At 44.5% G+C, this 21,343-nt stretch overlaps 2 protein-coding genes and 2 long non-coding RNA genes across 12 annotated transcripts in view; 1 reads left to right on the top strand and 3 right to left on the bottom strand.

Moving 5' to 3' along the window:
- Positions 1-212: 212 nt before the first annotated feature.
- LOC115162736 (uncharacterized) lies at positions 213-5,527 on the bottom strand. Its single transcript, XR_003869632.1, has 2 exons — positions 5,445-5,527; positions 213-345 (listed from the first exon to the last, which is right to left on the bottom strand). It is a non-coding gene; the product is annotated as an uncharacterized LOC115162736 (long non-coding RNA).
- A 2,748-nt stretch (positions 5,528-8,275) lies between these two features.
- On the bottom strand, positions 8,276-10,619 carry LOC115162538 (uncharacterized). Its single transcript, XR_003869571.1, has 2 exons — positions 10,348-10,619; positions 8,276-8,784 (listed from the first exon to the last, which is right to left on the bottom strand). It is a non-coding gene; the product is annotated as an uncharacterized LOC115162538 (long non-coding RNA).
- A 90-nt stretch (positions 10,620-10,709) lies between these two features.
- Positions 10,710-12,938, top strand: id2a (inhibitor of DNA binding 2a). Its single transcript, XM_029713945.1, has 3 exons — positions 10,710-11,177; positions 11,444-11,504; positions 12,057-12,938. Exons 1-2 carry the CDS (start codon positions 10,827-10,829, stop codon positions 11,498-11,500), a joined length of 408 nt encoding a protein of 135 aa, XP_029569805.1. The 5' UTR covers positions 10,710-10,826; the 3' UTR covers positions 11,501-11,504; positions 12,057-12,938.
- A 1,205-nt stretch (positions 12,939-14,143) lies between these two features.
- The window catches only part of kidins220a (kinase D-interacting substrate 220a), a 110,960-nt gene continuing 103,760 nt past the window's right edge, over positions 14,144-21,343 (bottom strand). For all 9 annotated transcript variants that reach the window (XM_029713943.1, XM_029713937.1, XM_029713935.1 and 6 more), the window contains 3 exons: positions 20,953-21,051; positions 19,841-20,056; positions 14,144-16,110 (listed from right to left, as the gene is read on the bottom strand). In XM_029713943.1, coding sequence (XP_029569803.1) covers positions 15,052-16,110; positions 19,841-20,056; positions 20,953-21,051 — 1,374 coding nt within the window. In that variant the 3' untranslated portion in view covers positions 14,144-15,051. The remainder of the gene's footprint in view (positions 16,111-19,840; positions 20,057-20,952; positions 21,052-21,343) is intronic.

Here is a 21,343-nt window from a genome sequence, read left to right as displayed (position 1 = left end):
CACGACCATGGTATGTGGCACCCCTTAGTGGATTCGGCTATTTCAGCCACACCCGTTGCTGACAGGTGTATCAAATTGAGCACACCGCCATGCAATCTCCATAGACAAACATTGGCAGTAGAATGGCCCATACAAATTGCGTATAAATAGTCTATACTTATCAGGAATCCCGCTTCCTGAGTCTGTTTTCTGCCTAAGCTGACTGTTTTTTGTTTTGGAGTCTGTTTCCTGAGGTTCCTGAACGCACCCTGTCTGGTTGCCAGGCGACGAAGCTAGGCAGGAGAACTCTTGATTACCCGCACCTGCATCTCATCAGCCATCTACACACCTGGTCCTGATCATCACCTCTTCACTTCATAAGCCCTGACCTGACATCCATTCCCTGCCGGATCGTTAGCAATAAACAGTATGTTGTGTCAGCGTATCAGCCTCATGTTACCAGAGTTAGTTTTGTTGTTCTGTACTTTTTGCCGGTTACTCACCCCCGTTTACTCTGTCTACAGTCATCCTCCCGGAACATTCAACTCCCTTGCCTGGCCGTCGGTGGTTTCAGTGACATCATTGGATCTGCCTATTCACTCTCACCAACTCACCTCCACTGCCGCTCCGTCTCCTGGATTATTCTATTTTCACCTCGAGACTGTAAATAAATACTCACCTTAATTTTACTCACCTTGTCCTGGTCTGCTCCTGGGTTCAGCTTTAGAGAATCGTGACAGAACGATCCGGCCAAAAATGAACCCAGCGGACCTGGACTCCGTTCGCCAGGCCATTTCCCATCAGGAGAATATGTCGGGACAACACAGCACGGCGCTACAGGAGATCGCGCATTCGGTTTGGAACTTTTCTGCTAGTCTGACGAGTATCCAGGCTCAGCTCAGTTTGCCGGCGGATCATCCACCACCTACTTCACCCCTCTCACCTGTCGCTTCTGGAGATGTTCTAGAAAAAAGAAACGCACTCCTATAAAGGCGAGGTGCTGGCTAGCGGAGCAGAACACTAGAAAATAAAGGAAAGCCGCACACTCTAAGAGCTCAGATGCAAAAATTTAAATAACCAACGTTTCGACAGCTAAGCTGTCTTCATCAGGGTATCATCACAAACACTGAGAGATGAGTCATTTATATAGTGTCAAGAGACACACAGGTGTTTGTAATCATGGCCAAGTATGGCCTAATATCATTGGTTAACTGAAATATTAAAAAAATGGTATACAAGGAACATACAAAAAGACAAACAAATGGATAACATATGATCATAGCATTTGTAGTCTAAAAAGTATCTAACAAACAATTACAATGGCAAAATCACAATAATCACAAGAATGGCTTCAGATCAAAGTCTATGTTGAGACCGAGCTTCTGGAGATGTTCCCTTCCGTGAGCCCAAGGTTCCGACGCCTGATAAGTACGAAGGGGATTTGGGAAGATGCCGTTCGTTTCTTATGCAGTGTGGGCTAGTGTTTGATCTGCAGCCCCACTCTTATGCCACAGACAAGGCTAGGATAGCTTTTGTTATTGCACTGCTGCGTGGAAGAGCTCTGGAGTGGGCTTCAGCCATATGGGAACGACAGGACACCTGCATGGTGTCATACCAGGAGTTCACGGCAGAGATGAGGAAACTTTTTGACCATCCTGTCTGAGGTAAGAACGCAGCTAAGCGTTTGTTCTCTCTTCGCCAAGGAGCGCGCAGTGTGGCAGAATTTGTTGATGAATTCAGGACATTGGCTGTGGAGAGTGGGTGGAATGAGGAATCACTGCAAGCGTTTTTTTACCAGGGGTTGTCGGAGCAACTCAAGGACGAGTTGATCTCCTATCCTGAGCCTAGTGACCTGGACAGTCTGGTAGCATTAGCGATTTGGGTGGATAACAGAATTCGAGAGAGAAGGTGGGAGAAGCAATGGGGCACGTCCCATCAATCAGCTACTCGGTTACCATTCGGGTCAGGAAGTGGACCGGAACGAGTCGATTATTATTCACCTCACGGGATGAGTGGAGGGGTCCTGCTTCCAGATCCTGAACCCATGCAAGTGGGGCGGCACGGGTTAACCAAGGAGGAGCGCCAACGTAGACGTGAGACCAACAGCTGCCTCTACGGTGGTAGCTCGGGACATTACATCTCCGCTTGTTCCCAGCGCCCGTTAAACTGCCCGGCTCGCTATGTTTGGGAGGTTTTTAAGCGAGTCAGTTTCAACCTCTCAATAGTTCTGTTAGACACCTTTTTCCTGCTACACTCATGAACAAGAATCAGAGTTTAGCGATTAACGCATTTGTCGACTCAGGTGCAGATGGCAGCTTTATAGATGCCGACTTGATGGAACAGCTGGGGCTTTCCAATGAGAAATTAGCGGAAGCCATTGAAGCAACCACTCTGAACGGCAGTAGTCTGGCACGTATCACTATGAGGACTGAACCAGTCAAGATAGGTTGTCAGGGAATCATTCAGAGGTTATCTCCTTCTTCATTCTGCCTTCTCCCCATGTACCTCTGGTTCTTGGATACCCCTGGCTGAGAGAACACAATCCCACATTCGATTGGGTGACTGGCAAGGTAACTAGTTGGAGCACTGAATGTCATGCTAACTGCCTGAAGACGGCCTGTTCCCATTCTGTTCCCAGTCAGGTCAGTTATTCTAAATCCCCAGATTTGTCCCTGGTTCCTGAAACATATCACGAATTGGGTGAAGTGTTTAGTAAGCAGAAGGCTCTGTCACTTCCTCCCCACCGACCTTATGATTGTTCCATTAACCTGTTCCCTGGAGCTGCCTATCCCAAGGGACGGTTATACAGTATCTCTCGACCTGAACGAGTAGCTTTGGAGACCTACATAAAGGAGTCTCTAGCTGCTGGTCTCATTCGTCCCTCATCATCACCCCTGGGGCCAGGATTCTTTTTTGTGAGTAAGAAGGATGGCTCTCTTTGACCTTGTATTGATTATTGGGGGTTGAATGATATTACGGTCAAGAACAAGTATCCCCTGCCATTGATGAGCTCAGCTTTCGATTCCTTACAGGGTGCTACGGTGTTCACTAAGCTAGATCTACGCAATGCGTATCATCTGGTCCGGATCAGAGAGGGGGACGAGTGGTTGACTGGTTTCAATACACCGAGGGGTCATTTCGAGTATCTGGTGATGCCGTTTGGATTGACCAATGCTCCAGCAGTGTTCCAGAGCATGGTTAATGACGTCTTGAGAGATATGATCGGTTTGTTTGTGTTCGTTTACCTGGATGACATTTTGATCTTCTCTAAGGAGCCTTCCAGCCACGTCCAGCATGTCAAGCAGGTTCTGCAGCGATTGTTGGAGAACCGCCTGTTTGTGAAGGCCGAGAAGTGTGAATTTCACGCCCACACTACATCCTTCCTCGGGTACATCATCTCCCGGGGAGAGATTAAGATGGACCAAGAGAAGGTTAGGGCAGTTCTGAATTGGGCCCAGCCCGGTACGAGATTGCAGCTCCAGAGGTTTCTGGGGTTTGCGAATTTCTATCGTAGATTTATCCGTGACTACAGCCGTGTGGCCGCTCCATTAACTGCCCTGACTTCTAGCATCAGGACCTTCAGTTGGAATCCTGAGGCAGACCGGGCATTTCTGGAATTGAAGAGTCGATTCACCAACACCCCGATTCTCTCTCAACCTGACGCTGCTCGGCAGTTTGTCGTGGAAGTGGACGCGTCTGATGTGGGGGTTGGCACCATCCTGTCCCAGCGAAGCTCCACTGACGGTAACCTCCATCCCTGCGCCTTCTACTCTCGTCGTCTTTCGTCTGCGGAGAGGAATTACGATGTGGTTAACCGGGAGCTTCTCGCGGTGAAACTGGCCTTGGAGGAGTGGGGTCACTGGTTGGAGGGAGTGGAGCAACCGTTTATTGTCTGGACTGACCACAAGAATCTTGCTTACGTGCAATCGGCTAGACGTCTCAACTCGCGTCAGGCCAGGTGGGCTATGTTTTTTGGACGCTTTAATTTTTCCCTGACGTTCTGACCTGGGTCTAAGAACGGCAAGGCGGACGCCTTGTCCCGGATGTTCTCCAAGACGGAGGAGAGTGGGGCCAAGACTGAGACGATTCTTCCCCAGAACTTCGTCGTGGGAGCAGTCACATGGAGGATTGAGGAGGAGGTTCTGGCGGCCCTTCGGACGCAGCCCGGTCCCGGTAACGGTCCACCCGGTCGGTTGTTTGTGCCTGAGTCTGTCCGTTCTGCCGTCCTCCAATGGTCCCACGCCAGCAAGATGGCTTGTCACCCGGGGGTGGCTCGGACGATGGCGTTACTACGCAGACGATTTTGGTGACCTGCCATGGGAGAAGATACCCGGAGGTTTGTTGCTGCATGCCCAGTATGTGCACAGAATAAAAGTGCCAATCGGGCCAGCTCTGGACTTCTTCACCCCCTACCTATTCCCCGGCGACCATGGTCGCATCTGGCCCTGGACTTTGTCACTGGATTGCCCTCTTCTGATGGGAACACGGTCATTCTGACTATTGTGGACAGATTCAGCAAGTTCGCCCACTTTGTACCCATCTCCAAGCTTCCCTCTGCCTCTGAGACGTCCGAGATCCTGGTTAGGGAGGTTTTCAGGGTCCACGGGTTGCCCAGTGACATAGTTTCCGACCGTGGTCCTCAGTTTACCTCTGCTGTCTGGAAATCCTTCTGTTTGGCCATTGGAGCTACTGTCAGTCTCACATCTGGATTTCACCCCCAATCTAATGGTCAGGCGGAGAGAGCCAACCAGAAGATGGAATCCACGCTGTGCTGCCTTGTCTCCTCCAACCCCGCCTCTTGGGCCTCTCAGTTGCCATGGGTCGAGTATGCCCACAATACTCTCCCTACATCTGCTACTGGGATGTCTCCCTTCCAGTGCCTGGACGGTTACCAACCTCCCTTGTTTCCTTCTCAGGAGAAGGATCTCTCGGTACCCTCGGTCCAGGCCCACATTCGTCGTTGCCACCGGACCTGGCATCGGGCCAGAAAGGCTCTCCTTAGAGTTTCTGACCGTTATCAGCTCCAGGCGAGTCGTTGCCGGATTCCAGCCCCCGCTTATGCCATCGGAGATACGGTATGGTTGGCTACACGGGATCTTCCTCTGCGGACTGAGTCGAAGAAACTGTCACCGAAGTTCATTGGTCTGTTTGTGGTGGAGAGAGTGATCAATCCTGTTGTGGTTCGACTCAAGTTGCCTAGAACGCTCAGAGTCCACCCCACCTTTCATGTCTCCTGCCTCAAGCCTGTGCACCTCAGTCCTCTGCTACCCCCTCCGCCTCCTCTTCCTCCTCCTCGGATAATCGGAGGTGGTCCAGTCTACACGGTGCGCCGCATCATGGATTCCAGACGGCGGGGTTGGGGTTTCCAGTATCTCGTGGACTGGGAGGGGTATGGTCCTGAGGAGAGGAGTTGGATTCCTCGGCGTCAGATCCTTGATGATGCCCTCCTTCGTGACTTCTATCACCTCTCCACTTCATAAGCTCTGACCTGACATCCATTCCCTGCCGGATCGTTAGCAATGAACATTATGTTGTGTCAGCGTATCAGCCTCATGTTACCAGAGTTAGTTTTGTTGTTCTGTACTTTTTGCCGGTTACTCACCCCCGTTTACTCTGTCTACAGTCATCCTCCCGGAACATTCAACTCCCTTGCCTGGCCGTCGGTGGTTTCAGTGACATCATTGGATCTGCCTATTCACTCTCATCAACTTACCGCCGCTCCGTCTCCTGGATTATTCTATTTTCACCTCGAGACTGTAAATAAATACTCACCTTCATTTTACTCACCTTGTCCTGGTCTGCTTCTGGGTTCAGCTTTAGAGAATCGTGACAATACTCGGTAGCAACACTCACTACCGAGTTCCAAACTGCCTCTGGAAGCTACTTCAGCATAATAACTGTTTAACGGGAGCTTCATGAAAAAGGTTACCGTGGCCGAGCAGCCGCAAACAAGCCTAAGATCACCATGCGCAATGCCAAGCGTCGGCTGGAGTGGTGTAAAGCTCGCCACCACTGGACTCTGGAGCAGTGGAAACGCATTCTCTGGAGTGATGAATCATGCTTCACCATCTGGCAGTCCAACAGATAAATCTGGGTTTGGCGGATGCCAGGAGAACACTACCTGCCCTAATGCATAGTGCCAACTGTAAAGTTTGGTGGAGGAGGAATAATGGTCTGGGGCTGTTTTTCATGGTTGGGGCTAGGCCCCTTAGTTCCAGTGAAGGGATATCTTAAAGCTACAGCATACAATGACATTCTAGACGATTCTGTGCTTCCAACTTTGTGGCAACAGTTTGGGGAAGGTTTGCCATTAGGTTTGCCATTTATTGTGCCCAGCACAAGGTGCACCTGTGTAATGATCATGCTGTTCAATCAGCTTCTTGATATGCCACACCTTTCAGGTGGATGGATTATCTTGGCAAAGGAGAAATGCCCACTAACAGGGATTTAAACTATTTTGTGCACAAAATTTGAGAGAAATAAGCTTTTTGTTCATATGGAAATTTGTGTGATTTTTTTATTTTATTTCAGCTCATGAAAAAAGGGACCGACGCTTTACATGTTGCGTTGACATTTTTGTTCAGTGTATAGTGTTTTTGGATAGGGATTAACTTTCATTTTGTCAAATATATTTGTAATATATATATATACATATATATATACACTGAGTGTAAAAAAACATTAAGAACACCTTCCTAATATTGAGTTAAGTTGGCTGGATGTGCTTTGGGTGGTAGACTATTCTTGATACACATGGGAAACTTAGATATTTGTCTTTTCCCATTCACCCTCTGAATGGCACGCATTCAGAGGGTGAATGGCTTAAAAATGTCTCAAGGCTTAAAAATCCTTATTTAACCTGTCTCCTCCCCTTCATCTACACTGACTGAAGTGGATTTAACAGGTGACATTAATAGGGATCATAGCTTTCACTTAGATTCACCTGGTCATGTTTGTACACTCAGTGTATAATATACATTTTCCTCACCTTTTCATGTGGTTTATAATGTCCCGAATGCATGTGTGAGCTCCATGCTCTAGCCATTAGCAAAATAGCCCAGATATCTGAATTTCTGAGATATGCACCAAGTTGTTACAATGTAACAAACTGACTTCCGGCGACACCCTATTCTTTCAAGACTAACAATAGGAAAAGCCGAAAGCCCCGCCCATGCAGTCGATGTTGCTACAAGAGTCGTGCGCCACTGTTTTATGGAGCCTACACTACTGCACGCGACAGGCGTGTGGTACCCTCTCCATCGACAGCAAATCACTATGCGGTACCCTCTCAATCAACAACAAAGCATTACGCCTACATACCGAATACAGAGCGGACAGAAATGTAAACTTCGCTGCGAACCGGTGCCCTTGAACTGGATGCTCTTCTTCAGTAAGCGAAAGGGATGCAGAACTCGCTCAAACCGAAACTGAGAAATAATTCTGCATAGGCTCAATTCTTACCATAATCGGATGATGAGGATAATAGAACGGAGGAATTATAGGTTTTTGACAAAACGGTGGTGTGTTAGATAAAAACGCGATATAGATGGAACTTTATAGGCTGATGTTAAGATGTATCTTATTTGTTTTCTGAAACGCGTTTAGAGTAAGGTTTGTCGGCAGGTTTTTCTTCAAACTCAATAGGCTATAATAACCAATGTATTCCTATGTTATTACCACTGCTAATAAATAGGCTAACAGTTTATTTAAACGTTTTTCTTTTACAACTAAACGCACAAATCTTAAATTCTTGCGATGGGAATAACACTTATTGAATCAATAGTAGATAGACTAAACATAATCTGAAACAACAAATGGACTCTATGTCCGCACAATATTCATAGAATAAAATGTATAGGGAGAGTCAAATAGCGATCACTGTGTTGCACATGGTTGGCAGTCAGGGACGTGCAACTGCAGAAGAGTGGATCAACAGTTGAAGTAGGAGGCACAGACATTCTGACGCCGGCCTATGGGGCTCACTTCAACTAGTTGGCACTTCTGCATTGTTTTCTGAACCTTATCTTTTCAACCTAAACTAAATCGTTTTGTGACCGGAAAATGGGGAGTGGTTGGAAGCTTTTATTTATTTTTTGAAGAATGTCGTTCTAGTTCAGTTCCCCTGAGAGGGTGGCAATTGTCATATGGTTGATGAGGTAAAAGGATAGTTTCAAGTTAGGTTGATATCAAGTTTCAAGATTAAAAACTACCTGAAAGTATCCTATATTTGGGTAGGCTATTGGCAATGCACTGAGCAAATCAATACTAAGTTAGAATAGTAATAAACAGGAAACAGTTTTTTATTGAATTTATATTTTTTATTTATTTTGCATATCAACCACAGAATGCTTTCAATACTAAAATGTGTCCAAACTCCTCACTTGGTTATGCTGGCAGCCAGTCCTTTTCTTGTCTTGTTCTTTTCACAAACCGAAGATGGGAGACACTTTCCCAACTCCAATGTAACTTAAGCAACGCTTAACCGATGCAGGTGTACGGGCCCCGGATTGCCGGAGGACAGAGGTAACGAATGAAACTCCGATCTCTCACTGTTCTGTCCCATTTATCAGCTGAGACCTCGTGCTGACTACAGCCCCGGTCGCCATAGCAGCCGCCTGAGCGGCGCGGTGAGGACTGGCTGGAGGGCTGCTGTGAATGGGTGACGTCACGTAGCTGGCGCCAGAGAGTCTACTCTGCGGAGAGCATGAGCTCGCGGGTGCTGTTCAGTAGGCCTACTGGCGCTCTCTTGGTGCCAATTCATCACTTGTCATGGATCAGTCAGGGTGTCATGTGAAATGTACACAGCTGTGAGAACGAGGGGAAAAAAAGAGGAGTGAAAATGGACAAATCCGATTGCACCAGATGTGGACATGACTGAATACTGCACTGTTGTGGAGAGATGGCAAGTTAAGCATTTCACTGTGCGTGTGCATGTGACAATAAAACTTGAACTTGAGTGCAAGAATTCCACATCTCGTCGGAAAATGCTTAAAGGCTTGTTAAATATTCGAAGTTGTCTCGTGGCTGCAAAAGCAAAACTGCATAATGTACGTAAATTGCTGCCCAAACATTTAATAGCCTCTTTTTTATTCAAGTGTTGGCAATATCATTTTCATAAATCGTTGGTGGTAGGGGGACGGCTATATCCATTGGTTTGTATAACATTTGTTATTGCACATGAGAGCTCAGTCTTGTAGCAGAAGACAGACTACTATCCAAACATCATAATCAATTGCGCAGTACTTGCTAGGACTGCATTTTGGTGTTGAAATGCATTTTCTTCAAGATTATATAAGCATATTGGTGGTTATACAGCACTTTTCTCCCGAATCTCATTTTGGGTCGTTTTTGCAATATATATTATATTCGTAATATTATATCCCAAAACATAATTTTAGCAGCTGTGCACAAGGATAAGAAACACATTTTGATTCATTATAGAAAATTAATAGACTTCAGTAAACTACGCATTTTAATCCACAAATCGAAACGACCACCCGCTGCAGTCCACAACAGCCCGGGTGCAATTAGTTTGTGCCGCATCACTCCGCGAGCTTTGGAGCCCTTTCCCCGGCACCAGTTGAAGAATGCAGCCGCATGTAGCCTCACTAATACAGAACAATGCTACTGTAGCCTAACATTTTTTTACAACCAAAGGATTATTGCCATTCATGGAGGCCATCCTGACGAAATGTGTTCCTAGGTATTATTGAGGACCTTAAGCACAGTGTCCATCCAGACGTCATCCAAGTGGCCATATACACACCGTGACAGTCACTCTCTGACCAGTGATCACATATGTCTCACAGTAATGTGCACAATCATACACCCTCTCGTCTTATTTCAAGTATTCCATATTATGCAGAATCCATCTTTCCTTACTGAGCCAGTGTGTGAGCAAGCATGCCATATAGGCTCGGTCCGTCCGGGGTCTGGTTTAGCCTACCGGTTTAATCACCCATTCAAAGTTCAGTTTAATGACCCATTCAAAGTTCACATTTCTGTTATCACCATCTTATACATGCATGGCCCATGTATTCATTCAACATCTGATGTCATGCCCTGAGATGTGTAATTGACAGTTCCTGCAATCAGAATTTCTTCATCTTTAAAAGTATAACATTCGCATAGGCTATCCATCACTTCAAATAAGAGATAATGATCAAATTAATCACAAGTCTGTGGTGTTATGTTGACAGTGAAGGAACGCGTGTGAGACAGCGAGCTCTTCTAATCTTGACTATAAACCACGATATTGTGACAATTAGAGCGTATCAGCTCCTTCACCTTCATAAATCTGGATGCATTTTTGCGCATTTTACACATGGATACAAATCATTATAAGATGTTGTATTTGAGTATTCTTACGGTAAATCCTTCAGAAGAGCTTTGTTAACATTCCACCCTTTATTTTACATTCAATTAAAGTCGTCAGAAAAAAATGCACGCTGGAGCTTCACAAGCTCGTGATGCCAAATTACGAATCATCAGAAACAGGTAAAGGCTCAATTTTCCAAATTGCCCACCGGAGCTGAAGAGCTCTCACCGTACCACCTTCAACATGCGTTTTCACTGGCTGAGAACACGGAAGAAAAAGGAGGGACCAGACTGTGAGCCAGTCTTAACCAATGGTAGGACACGAGGAGGGGGGATTGACGTAACCTACTCATCCAATCAGCACAAACAAAACCCCTGCGTTGCAAACCCAGCCTGCTGGCTATATAAGCGACAATGACAGCTTGTAAATCCAGTCCGTTCTCTCACCGATCCGTCTGCGAAGGAACAGAAAGAATACTAAAAACCAACCTCTCCACGAAAGCGCCGAACGTCTCGCACGAAGGCTCAACATGAAAGCGATAAGCCCAGTAAGATCTTTCCGGAAAAACAGCGCGAATCTGTCTGAACATAGTCTGGGAATCTCTCGGAGCAAGACTCCGGTGGATGATCCATTAAGCCTGCTTTACAACATGAACGACTGCTACTCCAAGCTGAAGGAGCTGGTGCCCAGCATCCCTCAAAACAAAAACGTGAGCAAGATGGAAATCCTGCAGCATGTCATCGACTATATTCTGGACCTGCAGATCGCGCTTGACTCCAATGTCGCAATAACGAGCCTCCATCACCCGCGACCGGGGCAAGCGACATCCAGGACTCCCCTGACAACTCTCAATACAGATATCAGCGTCTTATCAATACAGGTAAGGATATTGTCTGAAATATCAGAAGAATGTGAATATCAACAAAGACGCTACATTTGCTTGGGTCTATTTTACCTATTGGCCTGCGCATTTTGAGTGCGTTTACTATGCGCAATTGTGGTCTATTGTGAAATTACACCATTTGGTTTCCAAAAGGCATGTTATCCATGATCAACATTGCGAGGGGAGACATTTTTCTTTTGTAATGTCAATAATACCATGTATTTGACTGCGGCGGTGCTAATGAATCTATGTTTGTTTTTCAGTCTCCGGAGTTCCCATCAGAGCTCATAACAGATGACAGCAGGAATCTTCATCGTTAAAGCGGTAAGTACGCTGTGTTCCATACCCTGTCTGTACTATTAAATCCGGGGTTTGCTTGTCTATCTGCCCCACAGCCTGTTGTGGCAGAATACAACGAAATTGAAAGTCGGTGTATATTTCTGACAGTAGGCTAATCATTCTCTCATTGTCAATTGGTTCACAATTTGAACGGAATGTAATTGCAAAGATGTTTGCTGTACAGTATAGGCAAATTCTTTGTTATTACGTTATAACGCAGCTACGCTCATCTGTAATATAAAATAAATGGTGGTCTGGATTACTACTAGATGTCTACATGTAATTGGTGCAAGAAGAGGCTAGGCCCAGATGAACTGCAATTTCGGCTGATTCTCTCCCAGATAGTAGGCTGAAGTTGAATGAGAAAGTGCCCTATGCTGCGCTAGTGTGTGTGTGTACATCTGGAGCCCAGGGTTTGCTCAGTATTTGAGTGTTTGGTTAAATGTTAAAACTGCGGCTTCCTCCCTGGCGCCAGTCTGTCCTGATCTCTGCCCTGTTTGCAGTTTCTAAACACGCCTCTTTCTCAATCTTTTGCAGGTGTTCGGTTAAGACACAAAACACAGGACCTGGGAACCTGACTTTTTTTTTTCTCTCTCTCCTAAATTTTTGTCCTCGGGTTCTGGATTTTCTTCAATTGAATCAAGAGACTTTGCTTATAAAGGACAATCTATGTGATGTGTTTTCAGTTCGAACACTCATATTATTTAATTTAAGACTTGTTTTGGTCCTTTCTTGAAATGGAAGGCGCGCTATACTCCCTACACGGGGAGGAAAACAAATAAGAGATCGTCACAAGGATTTCCTCTTATCGCCCATTGAAGTCTTCGCTTTTTCTCCGGAATTGGAGAGCGAATAGAAGACGACTTGGTTAGTTACTGTATATAGTTTAGTCTGTCTTGTCAGAATTGTTACTCTTCTTCGCACATGGACTGGACGTTGTTATATATATATATAAAAAAGAAATGAACGCGCGCGAAACCTTGTGCACTCTTGAGTTTTATCTTGTATAGTTGCAGGAATTGCACATTTCTGCAAAAGTGTAATGCTGTACTTAATTATGCTGAAACTTTTTATAAAAGTAATAATGTAAATTGTAACGTTTTTATAAAAAAATAAATAAACAAATCAAATGCATTATTTGAGCATGTCTCCCTGCTGTACGGAAACGTGTAGCCTATAGCCAGAAGTTCTTGAGATTGGAGTTATAAAAGGTAAAGGATGACACAATGTTTTGGCTGAAAATGGTTCTGCAATGCTAGGTTGTCATGATCATCTACAATCCCAAAATGAGTTTCAATTCCCGTGCGTGAAAGTGCATTAACCAGCCCATGTGGTTGTAATGAAGTCAATGTAGTGGGAATGTCAATCTTTCATGACAGTTGTCACCTGAATGATTAAATGTAAAGAATGGTGAAAAAATTGTTGAGTCATTTCTTAGGGGCTATACCATTCTCATTGACTAAGTTCGTCATTTACAGTGACATTGCTCAAATTCACACAACGCTCTCTAGCTTGCCTTCCTCATAATGTTGACAATGTTCAGGAATTGAGACCTAATTCTACCTCAACACGCACTGATTGGGTAAACACCCAGGGTGTAGGCATAGGACACTGGGAATGAATGTGATTGTCTCATCTGTGCGCAATCACAGAACCTCCCTTATTGACAATATGATTCTGCAGTCATCTGCTACTCACAAAGCTGTTAACTTCTAAAAATAAACACTTCAAAACTGTCATTTTTAAAATGGCCCGCCAGTGGTGATTAACATACTATTTTGTAGAAAAGAAACACCGACCCATAGTGCTACATTTCAGGGTGTCTGTTATGACAACCAACATGAAAATAATTAGATTACGCATTTGTTCGTTTTGTCTGACCGTGCAATGACAACAGTAAGGCAAACTACCTGGACACTGCTCTATGCGCAAGCCTAAACTATTGCTTTTAAAGCAGCACATTATTCCACTTTTACAGGTAGAATGACAAAGCACAGGCTCACCATTTCCCCACAAATGGGAAAGCTTAAGTTCCTTTACACAGAAGAGTATACTCTCAATTGTGCCTATAAGTGTGCCCAACATCCGAAGGGAAGTGCTTAGAATCGGCTGAAATTGATTGGCTACGGTATTATGCATATGTAGTCATAACTAATTTGGCCTTCTAAACTTTTCCCACAAGTGAAAGTTCATGCCCATGGTTCAGTGATGCTGGCTAGGATGTTGTCTTTGGCCTAATGTGGGTTTGTATGGAGAATCTGCCACCTACTGGTGAAAATAAAGTCTAGCTGACACCAGCTAATGCAATTATGTTTTAACCCTTTCTACATGGCAGGGTTTTCCAAAGTGGGTCCTGGGGCCCCCCCTGGGTGCAAGTTTAGTTTTTTGCCCTAGCACTACAGTTGATTCAAAATGTGCATTGCTAGGGCAAAACCCACAACGTGCACCCAGGGGAGGCCCCAGGACCTGACTTTGGGGAACCCTGCTATGTGGGAGTATGGGAAATTAATGAGGTTTTTGAACAACAAACAAGTATCTTGAGCTCATAGGAAAAGTACAGTTCAAGGGACGGGAAGCATGTTATGAACTGTTATACTTTATGCAGGAAGTCAAAAAAATGCATCTGACAGCCAATATGTTTATTGCTTCACATTGCACTCTGAAAAAGGCTCAGACCCTGAGACATGTCAGTAGCGCATGGAACATACTTTCATACCACAGAAACAGTAGAGGTTTACCACACTGTTCATAGATTTTAAATCTTTAATTAAAGCACAAAACATCAGCAGATTGTTTGGCAAAAAGACATTTCAGTCACAAATATGGAAAAAAAGGTGTCACAATATGAATTCACAGCAATACTACACCAATTAACTCATATTTGAACATGGCACATTTTCACTGGTAGCCTACTTGATAACTACAATTGAGGAAAATGTAGTTTAAGCACAAAGCCAATTCTGATTTTTCAGTAACCTATAATGAAGTACAGTATACAACATCGCACCAACATACACCACTACTGTACTGTCACCATCACCACACCAAAACACAACATTCCTACGGACACATACACAATCACATCACAATTCACTACCATTTTCCAACAGCAAAAGTAAACATGACAGCACAACACCTAATTGAATTACAGGGAAATGTAAATTTCACTTGTTCCATATTAGTCTGACGTCATCGTTAACTTTCAAATTATTTCACAAAATGTATCCTGAGTTCTTGATGTATTTTTGGTTTGTCTACAAGCCAGGACATTCATTTATCGACCCAAATTCTTTCATATTTTTATGATTGGCAAACAAGTTGATCTCCATCGTTTTAATCCATGCTTATTTTGATTAAATGCTGTAACATTTTTTCTCAAATTGTCTAAGAACCTTCAGTCATCTAAAAATTAAATTGCAGATTAATAGGCCTGTTTTTATTGGCATCTATATCATTGTAACAGATTTGTAAGGACCTTTATTTTTTAGAAGCACATCAAGCAACGTCTACGGGACCTCAAAGGCCTGGGCCCTCACAGGACACTCTCCCTCTCGTCCCCCAGAATAATGGCATCAGGGGCCCCTGTGCGTCCCTCGAGGGCCTCCCCAGTGCTCAGGGCCCTCTTGAGGATGATCCCACGCAGGTTCTGGTTGTGGACGGGCCCCGTGGTTGAGGCAGTGCTGGAGCCTGGGGTGGAGCTCTCTGTGTCTTGGTTGTCTTGGCTGGTGTTGGTGGTGGCAGCGTTGTTGCTGCTGTTGTTGTTGAGTGTGGTGGTGCTGGAGGCGTGGTTGAGGTTGCTCATGGACAAGCTGGCGGGGAACCAGGTTTCGTCGGGACTGGAGGCCATTAGGCTGCCCTCGGACGGGGCCTCGGAGCAGATGGACATGCGGGCGATGGTGGAATCCTGGAGTCCACTCAGACTGCTGGACAGCAGGCCCCTCTTCTTTACCAGACCTTCTAGCTCCAGCTCTATCAGGTTTTCTTTATTAACCTCTTCGGCTTCCTCTAGGGAGTGGTCCGAGGAGCTCTCACCAGACCTCACCCCAGAGTCAGACGAGTCCTTCTTGTCCTGGACAATGTCGGATGTCGCTTGGGCGCCCCCCTCCTTCCCTTCTTCCTGGAGCAGAAGGGTGTTGTCTGATTCCTCCGGCCCTGACTCCTCATCCCTGGGGACTTTGTGGTATCGAGGCCCTGCTCCCTTCACCTTGGAGCCCCCTGCTTTGGAGGAGCTGGAACACAGCTTCTCGTCCTCTTCGCTGATGGGGTCCAGGGGGGCATCTGTATCGACCGCATCCGTAGCTTTAGCCCCTCTCTTGGTGGGGAAAGAGGGCTTTCGGCCCTCCTGCTCGGCCCCGTCTTTGGCCTTTTCCTCTGGGTCTCGGGCCTCTCGGCTCTGGAGGAACTGGCCCGGGTGGGGCTGGACGGGCTTCTCTCCCCCGCTTCCGGCCACGTCCAGCTGGGTCATCTGGGTGATGTACTCGCGGTAGGCGTCGCGGTACTCTGCCTGCTGCTTGTCCGTCAGCTTGCAGATATCGTTGGACGACTCCTGGGAGTTGAGGCTGGACATGCTGGGGGTGCGGTGGGTGGCCGCCTGGGGGAGGGGTGGGGAGAAGAGGGTAACGTGCGGTATAAAGGTTTTTGTTATGGTTGAGGGGGGAACGGGATGCATCATGGACGTTATTGGTTTGGGTAAAGGGGTGAGAAAGCACAATCTCATTAGGTTTGTGGTCATGGTGGTGCTGTTTGAATTTACAAATGCTTTATTTACAAGCAAACAACAGCACTGCAAGCCACCAATTAACTAGTAATGACAAGAAAAAACTGACAGCCATGCTAGAGAAGAAGTGTATGTTTGCGTAGATGTTAGCATGTTGGCGGTTGAGAACAGAGATGGCAAAAATAACAGCTTTTCTAACACCTTGCCTTGCCTTGCCTTTTGGTGGTGTGAGTCTGCATGTGTGTTTGTGATCCGCTTCGTCAACTTCCTCAACACGGGGAGGTTAAAACTGCCATGATCTCATCCTAATCCACATGATAATTTAACTCTGATGAGTTCAATGACTGCTTGTGTAAGTGTATACAGTGCCTAGTGAAAGTCTACACACCCATTGCACAGTTCACATTTTGCTGCCTTAAATGTTTATCTAAAATGGGATTAAACTGGATATTTTCCCTACAGATCTGCACAACCTGCTCCACATTTTCAAAGTAAAATTAAATTATAGAACATTTTCCAAATTGATTTGATTGTGGATGTCTTCACACCCCAGAGTTAATACTTGGTGAAAATACCTTTGGCAGCCCTTACAGATGTGAATCATTTTTAATAAGATTCTACCAACATTTATGGCAATATATATATTAAATATATATATAAAAAGTATGTGGACACCCCTTCAAATTAGTGGATTTGGCTATTTCAGCCACACCCGTTGCTGACAGGTGTATAACTTTGAACACATAGCCATGCAATCTCCACAGACAAACATTGGCAGTAGAATGGCCTTACAGAAGAACTCCGTGACTTTCAACATGGCACCATCATAAGATGCCACCTTTCCTACAAGTCAGTTTGTCAAATTTCTTTCCTGCTAGAGCTGCCCCGGGTCAACTGTAAGTGCTGTTATTTTGAAGTGGAAACATTAGGATCAACAATGGCTCAGCTGCGAAGTGCTAGGCCACCCAAGCTCACAGGACATGACCGCCGAGTGCTGAAAATAAAGCATTTTGGTCATATAGTGTAATCTTTAAAAAAAGCTGCGGTAGCAAGGATTATCCACACATACTGAGCAGCTCATGTCATAAACAGAAGCGTTCTACATGGCAGACCAATCCGAACTCATCTCACGGCATGTCCAGCACACCCATTATCTCAGTCAATCATGGCTAGCGGGAAGGTTCCTGTCTGAACCAACTAGGCTCATAATTTAACAATTGTATTCGTATTTACAGTTGGCATACACGTTTGTTATTAAAGCACCTGAAAGTTCACATGTTCCAGAAGGCATTTCTGCCAAAAAACGCATGTTGATAAACAATAACACATTGAAATGCCTCTCCTGTGAAGTAGTGACATACGCCTAGCTACTTGAAACGGGTCACAAATAAAGATTTATTGATTGCATATGTCGTCACACCTCAAATCAATACTTGGTGGAAGCACCTTTGGTAGTCATTACAACTGTTAATACTTTTTGAATAAGATTCTACCATCCTTACACAACTCTTAGTGCAACATAATCCATTGTTTTTGTCAAAATTACTCAAGCACAGTACATTTGGTTGGGAATCATTGATGGACAGCAATATTCAAACCTTGTCTCTGATTTTCAAGCAGATTTAAGCCAGGACTGAGACTGGACCATTCAGGAACACCGAATACCTCTTGAAGTCATTCTGGTGTGTCTTAGGCTTCAAATGTGTGCAATCGCTGAAAAATAAAAAACTCTATCCCAGCTTTTTACCTTTGCTCCTTTACTATTTATTTTGATCCTGACAAACTCCCCAATCCCTAAAAGTGACAAGCATACACATAACATGATGCTGCCACCACAATACTTGAAAATAGAAAATGGATCAACAACATTACATTCACTCCACATTACCGGCCTGTTTGACAAAGTAAAAAGAAGGAAAGCTGTATTATAAGAATCTACTTCAAATCCTCCATTCTGTTTGCAACAATGCCGTTAAGTAATACTGCAAGACAACACAGCAAAGAAATTACGTTTTGGGCCTAAATTAAAAACTATAGGTTGGGGTCAAATCCAATCCAACACATAGTGAAACCCTCTGTATTGTGGTAGCAGCATTATGTTATGGGTATGCTTGTCACCAGCAGGGACTGGTGAGTATGTCAGGATCAAAATAAATATGGAAAAGAGCAAAGACCAGGTAAAAAGTTACAGGAAAACCTGCCATAGTCTTCTAAAAACTAAGCATCGGATAGAGTTTTACTTACACAATTACACACATTGTAATGCCAAAGACACACCAGAATGGCTTTCCAAGAAGTGTTGAGTGTTCCTAAGTGGTCCAGTCTTAGTCCTGACTTAAATTTGCTTGAAAATCAGAGAAAAGGTTTGAATATTGCTCTACATCAATGGTTCCCAGTCAAAGTTACTGATACTGAGAAATTTTGACAAAAACAATGGATATACAGTATAACGTTAGCCATGGATATCTGCAGAAGTATTTATGCTGCTCTCAACAACATTGCTTCTCAGAATTCAGCAGGCCATATCGACAAAGATCAGTGCAAAAAAGTTGTGATGGACTACTTTTCTGCACAAGGTCAGTGTGAACTGGTGTGACTTGACAAAAAACGGGCCAATCAAACTGTAGCTAGCTACAAATCAAATGGAAAAAGACACACTGCCGTGAAGCGTTAATCCATGTATACGGGTAAGAGTCTAGCTGCATTTTCAGATATCATATGTTTCAAACACTTTCAAAGTCAGATTAGGATATAGGCCAAAGACTAGATAAAGTGGATTTTTACCTGTAGTCTTTCCTTAATGTAGGCTACTACATTCACCGCTTTTAGTCTTGAAATCTTTGGTTGTTTACTACACTACTCACTCTATTTACCGCATGGCCTGACATGTGAATCCTTAAAGAGATGGGTGGGTCTAAGGCTTAAGAGGGTGTGAATGATGCTGAATGGGTGTAGACAAAGAGCTCTCCAGTACGTGTACCAAAACATTTTCTCAAAAGTGGGGTACAAGTTCATCAACTTTCAAAGCAGAACTACTTTCCCATTGCTCCTCAACTGCAGTGTATGATATACAATTTGAAGCTCTTGAGTCTCTACTTTCATCTAATGCAAAAAAACACCATTTCAAATTTTGTTACATAAGACCGAAGAGGTAGTTGGTCACATTTTTTATTTGAAAAATGTTCTATCATTTTACTTTAACTTTGAAAATGTGGAGTAGGCTGTGCAGATCTGTAGTAAAAAATAATAATTGTATCGTTTAAAAAAATAATAATTTCAAGACAGTAAAATACAAGACTGTGCAAGGGGTGTTTAGACTTTTACTAGCAACTGTACTTGCATATTTGACTGCTTACATGTCTGCTTTAAGGGTATTTGGATGTTTGTTTGTGTATTTCTGTGGGTATGTGAATGTTTTTATCTGTTCTCATGAGTAGAAGACAGGACCTGAGTCTGTGTAAGTACTGCAGGTGCATATGAACGTGTGTTGCAGTGTGTTTGTGTATGTGAGTGTACCGTATTTATCAATGAGTGTCTGTGTGTATGAGTGTACGTGTGTGCGTGCATATGTGTATACGAGTGGGTGGGTGTGTATTCAACTCACCACGGGCCAGTGCTGAGTGGGTCTCGGGGGCTCCTCCAGACCCAGGCCTGCGTTACTCAGCTCCTCGAAGCTGAGGTTGAAGCTGTAGCTGCCCACCTCATGGGGAGCTCCCTGGTGCCTGACCGTCTCCACGTTGACTACGCTGCCGCCCTGCTCGCTGGCCGCATGAGACTCATCCTGCAGGGCCTGGCTCTCCCCGTGACGCTGCTCCATCACCTGGGAGAGGGGACTGTTAGAGAAAAAAAGCATACAGCCAGCCACAAGGTATACATAGACTTAACATAGGAAATATCTACAGCTGCAAAGCCAATATACAGTATAACCACTAGCTATGAAACCAACATACAACTACTAACTCTATAGAACAACACACAACCAATGGGAATAGATCTACCAGCTCTTTACCTAACGTGTAGGCTACCATCAGCTGCTGTAGGAAGCCAATACATCATCTTAATACTTTAGAAACACAAAGTCAGTACCAGTATTTTAGTTCAATAGATGGTGAGTACATCTGATGTCAACTTTATAGGGCCTATATGCATACAGTAAGTGGTCCCGGTCTCCACATCAGATGGCATGGGAAGTGCTCAGAGGGAAAAATGCAATTTCTTGTAAAACCATGCAGCTATTCAGAGTCAGACCCCTCGACTGCATGGAGACTGGCTGACTGCAGCTCCCACTGACAATAACCTTCCTTCATCTAAATCTCAGCCATCTTGGACCAGATGGCTCGCTGGCTGGCCACGTTCTGGCAACACAACATTCGTTTGTGGAAGGAGGCACAAACGGACATCTGATCAACGCAAGCTACATGTGTTCCTGATTCCAGCCCCCCGAGCGAGCGGAGCAGACTGCAGACTTTCTCGTAATACGGATTATAAAATCCTCCGATGTCTCCAGAGAGGGCTCAAGATGTATTACAAGATGCCCTGATTTTTTAGAAGACAATAATATCAACACACAACACACAAATCCAGTGAATAAAAAATAAAAAAATTATAATAATAACAATTATAAAAAATAAAATAAAATCAGGAAATTGATATTAATGTACACATCAAATAAATAAAAGGAGGATGTAGAGTATTTAAAAGCGGAGGTGGTCTTACCATGCCTCTGAAGAGTTGCCAGTCGCCAAAGTTCATGTTCATCTCTTTCTTCAGCTCTTCCAGGTTGCATTGAGACAGCACCCGGCCATTCACATTGGCCTAACATGGAGAGAGAGGCAGAGACATGATCACAATTTATCAAATACATGCACATTGGGCCGGTTCGGACACAGATAAAACCTAATCCTGGACTAAAAAGCACTATCAATGGAGATTCTCCATCAAGCTTGCTTTTTATTCAAGGATTAATCTGTGTCCGGGAATCTGCCCCATACTGTATAAATTAGGGCGTAAGTGGGCATAAATTGAGTAAAGTAGGCCCATATATACAGTTCCAGTCAAAAGTTTGGACACACCCAATCATTTAAGGGCCATTATTTTTACTATTTTA

The sequence above is a fragment of the Salmo trutta genome, chromosome 25 (assembly GCF_901001165.1).
Source record: "Salmo trutta chromosome 25, fSalTru1.1, whole genome shotgun sequence".
NCBI classification, from domain to species: Eukaryota; Metazoa; Chordata; class Actinopteri; order Salmoniformes; family Salmonidae; genus Salmo; species Salmo trutta.
The sequence above is the reverse complement of the archived record's forward strand: the minus strand, read 5'-3'. Positions and strand labels throughout refer to the sequence as shown.